The 1,778-nt window shown below is 32.8% G+C and overlaps 1 protein-coding gene across 1 annotated transcript in view; it reads right to left on the minus strand.

Annotated features, from left to right (window-relative positions):
* The window catches only part of LOC106469828 (venom carboxylesterase-6-like), a 50,676-nt gene extending 49,967 nt beyond the window's left edge, over nt 1-709 (minus strand). Inside the window, exon 1 of the mRNA XM_022398388.1 lies at nt 399-709. Coding sequence (XP_022254096.1) covers nt 399-635 — 237 coding nt within the window. The 5' untranslated portion in view covers nt 636-709. The remainder of the gene's footprint in view (nt 1-398) is intronic.
* Nucleotides 710-1,778: the final 1,069 nt, after the last annotated feature.

Here is a 1,778-nt window from a genome sequence, read left to right on the forward strand (position 1 = left end):
ATCGAAACCCGGATTCTAGCGTTGTAAGTCCGCACACATACCGCCGTGCCACTGGGGGGCTTACATTAGGAGCTTTGTTTTTCAAGTTTAAATCGTCCGAATGGATAAGCTACTGTTTTTTATATGAACCGTGGAAAAATTATTAAAAAATAACATTTTATTGTTAATGAACAATGAACATTAAAATAATTATTGTATGGATAAAGTAATAAATCCATTGTATTATAAATAAAGGTGATAAAAGAGTTATTGCCCTAAAGGCACTTTACTTGATTCTGGAATGAAAATGAGAAGGTCAGAAGAGCATATTTTCTAAAAGTACTGAATTTGTACATACTCCATCAAACATCGTGTAGTTATACATTCGCGTACGGCATGAGCTACACCTAAATACTTACCTTGAATCGCAGATCATTTACAGGTGGCTTAGCAAAAGGAATCCCCTTGAAGGCGTAAATGGTTTTCCCGCTCATCGTCTCCCTGGGCAACCTTTTTCCACGTATGTATCCTTTTGTCGTATGTATTATGTGTTCCAAAGCATCATGCATTTGATGACTGTTGTTTGGAGCAGGTTGAGCAGGGAAACAAAAAATCAGCATTCCAAACGAAATCAGAATGACATATATGGGTTGCATTTTGAAGATAATTAGAATTATTATTGTACTCTTAACTATTAGAAATGAAAGATGTTTTTTTCAGCGAAAAATAAATAAAGAACTCACGTGTATCAAGCGTTTCACATTTTATATTAAAAGTTAAGCTATACGCAGCTACCAGTTTCTTATCTCTGAAGCTCCGTCTTCTGCTGGTTTTTTGTTGAAAACGACCCCGATGATAGTTTTAGTCAAGAGATCAGATCACATGACGTCTAAGAATCAAAGAACGTTCAGCAAATGGCATGTTTACTGTATAATTGAAACACTCAGAAACAGTGCTCATCAACCATCGTTTTCAGTAGTTGTATAAAACCAGAATTCCATTAAATAACGTATTGAATGTATCTATACCGCCTATCTATAATTCATTAGTCTAATAATTTAATTTGTGTTCCTAACATGTGGCAAGTAACTTTAAAATAATCAGCACTGTGGCTGAAAGAAATGCAGTAATTCAAAAACAATGTTACACAGAAGCCTTTCCCTACGACGAGGGAGTTAACACGTATATATTTTTACTTACCTTGTCAACGATCAACTGTTTTGTATTTGCCTTATCGACCTAAAAGGTTGTGAGAAATAGTTTCGATTAGCCTCAAAGGTAATAATATGATCCACATATTTTAAACCCACCTTTCTTAACTATTTATGCATTAATTTTTTTGTAAGCTATGAATTTGTGATTACAGAATCCTAATAACATACGAGTCGCACAAAAATATAAAGAAAATCACCGAAAATATTGCAATTAATTCCAGTAATTTCTGCTAGGGTTCCAATGTAAATTTTTGGACAATTCTTTACAATGAGTGCTGTACAGGTAAAAAGTACTTAATAAGATGTAATATTTAGACACCGTCGATGTATGTAAAAAAGTCGGTAATTTTAAGTTTTTTGTGTTGTTGATTTTTCATTTAGCAGGGGTGTAGGACGTTTTTAAATTGACGACTATCAAGATTATCATTTAACAACACAATGGGAAAGTTAATTAAATACTTATTTGTTTAACAGACTTGTATTTTCAAGATTATCATTTAACAACACAATGGGAAAGTTAATTAAATACTTATTTGTTTAACAGACTTGTATTTTCAAGATTATCATTGAACAACACAATGGTAA

The sequence above is a fragment of the Limulus polyphemus genome, unplaced genomic scaffold, assembly GCF_000517525.1.
Source record: "Limulus polyphemus unplaced genomic scaffold, Limulus_polyphemus-2.1.2 Scaffold3673, whole genome shotgun sequence".
Lineage (NCBI taxonomy): Eukaryota > Metazoa > Arthropoda > Merostomata > Xiphosura > Limulidae > Limulus > Limulus polyphemus.